Source organism: Phalaenopsis equestris, unplaced genomic scaffold (assembly GCF_001263595.1).
Source record: "Phalaenopsis equestris unplaced genomic scaffold, ASM126359v1 Scaffold000002, whole genome shotgun sequence".
NCBI lineage: Eukaryota > Viridiplantae > Streptophyta > Magnoliopsida > Asparagales > Orchidaceae > Phalaenopsis > Phalaenopsis equestris.
The window spans coordinates 34761640-34763209 of NW_018164444.1; the positions used below are offsets into that span (position 1 = coordinate 34761640).

The window sequence follows — 1570 nt, forward strand, 5'->3', positions numbered from 1 at the left end:
GAAAGAGTTTCTCTTTAGATAAGAACTATGAAAACACATTATTAAATAATCACATTGAATTGAATAAGAGATGCAAAACATTTAATTGAAAAGGAAAGAAAGAATTCCTCTGAAGTCTAATTGAATTAATTTCCATCACTAATAACCTTGAGATCAATCTTCTTGAGATTTCAATATGATATAAATTGATATATACTATGATGAATTTCTCCTGTGGTGAGTGTTGATATAAATTGACAATAGAGAACAATTAGGATTTGTAATTTTGTAACTATTAAATACAAGCTTTAAAGAAAACTTATATAAAGAAGAAACATAAATAATACATATCTGGACATTATCTCATTGCTTTCAATAGACACTTGAATTATATATATAAATACTTAATTATGTCAAATTATACTGAAATGAATCAAATATGCAGAGCATCAAATTATACTCAATTCTCTATAGAATGATTTAATTATGCCACAACAATATTTGACAATCATCTCACAGTTCATGGAAACCTCGAGAAAATATTTCATACGTTATATGTATCCATATGGATGATGAATCATATTCGCAAAAAATGAATACTGAGTGGCCTCCGTGAATATAATTCATATAACATATGTAACATTTTCTCTAAAATCTTGGGCATCATGTGGAAACCTCCACCTTCTTCTCCTCCAACGTCTCCCCTGCAATTTTCTCCGCCTCCGCAGGCGCTTCAGTCTTTGGCTCATCCTTCTCCGGCGTTGTCTCCTTCATAACTTCAGCCTCCTGTTTAATACTATCCTTGTTCTCATCCTTGCTGCTATCTCCATTTTCATCGGCCGCCATTGGATCAGTCTTATCCTGCAATCTCTGAAACTGAGAACATAGCTGCAAAACAGTAGAAGAGTATGATGATTGGCGGACTAGTTAATACCTTGACAGTAGCTTCGCCATTGTTGGAGTTCAAAATGGTCTCCTTGGCATCGTTGGTGTCCTGACCAGCTGCTTCTGGTTTGTCGCCATCGGAGGTCTTGGGTTTGCGGATGCAATTCCCCATTGAGCAGAGCGGGGTTTGGTTGGGGACTGTAAGAATTAAGGATTAGTAAGTTTGGTAGATGGGAGTTTGAAAATCGTTAGCTTTATATAAATAATATAAGTTATTGGGGGAATGGGGAGAGCTGAAATGAGGAGGAAGAAGAGGCGCAAATAGCTAACTTTAGATATGGTAAGCTGTTGATATTTGTTAACTATTTATTTTGGACTGTTTCATCATTAATGAATTTGATGTGATAAGTAAGATAAATGTGGACTCTTGTAATTATAGAGTTTGTTAACAAGCGGGGAAACCGAGGGCTCGGTCCAAGTTAGAAAGTTCATTGTCGAAGATATTTAAGATCTCTCTGTCGTGGTTTTTTAAACCGTATTTTAAATTAATAAATATTGAGAAAGTTTTCTGTCTAAAAATATTAATAATAAAATTGAATGATGTTTCAATATTTTTTAAAAAGTTCAATAATATTGAAATAAATATTGTATTTTTGTTATACCAATAATTTTTTAAAATGAAGTTGAGTTTTAGATCTCCTTATCA

The 1570-nt window shown here is 33.1% G+C and overlaps 1 protein-coding gene across 1 annotated transcript; it reads right to left on the bottom strand.

Moving 5' to 3' along the window:
* Positions 1-477: 477 nt before the first annotated feature.
* LOC110018003 lies at positions 478-1134 on the bottom strand. Its single transcript, XM_020715209.1, has 2 exons — positions 914-1134; positions 478-840 (listed from the first exon to the last, which is right to left on the bottom strand). Exons 1-2 carry the CDS (start codon positions 1034-1036, stop codon positions 643-645), a joined length of 321 nt encoding a protein of 106 aa, XP_020570868.1. The 5' UTR covers positions 1037-1134; the 3' UTR covers positions 478-642.
* Positions 1135-1570: the final 436 nt, after the last annotated feature.

What these genes read in the sequence shown, in the direction of transcription:
- LOC110018003 (XM_020715209.1), bottom strand. Translation starts at nt 1,036, where the DNA reads ATGGGGAATTGCATCCGCAAACCCAAGACCTCCGATGGCGACAAACCA. An exon ending in ATGGCGAAGCTACTGTCAAG is followed by an intron (nt 841 to 913) that starts GTATTAACTAGT and finishes CAGAGATTGCAG; the next exon opens with GATAAGACTGATCCAATGGC.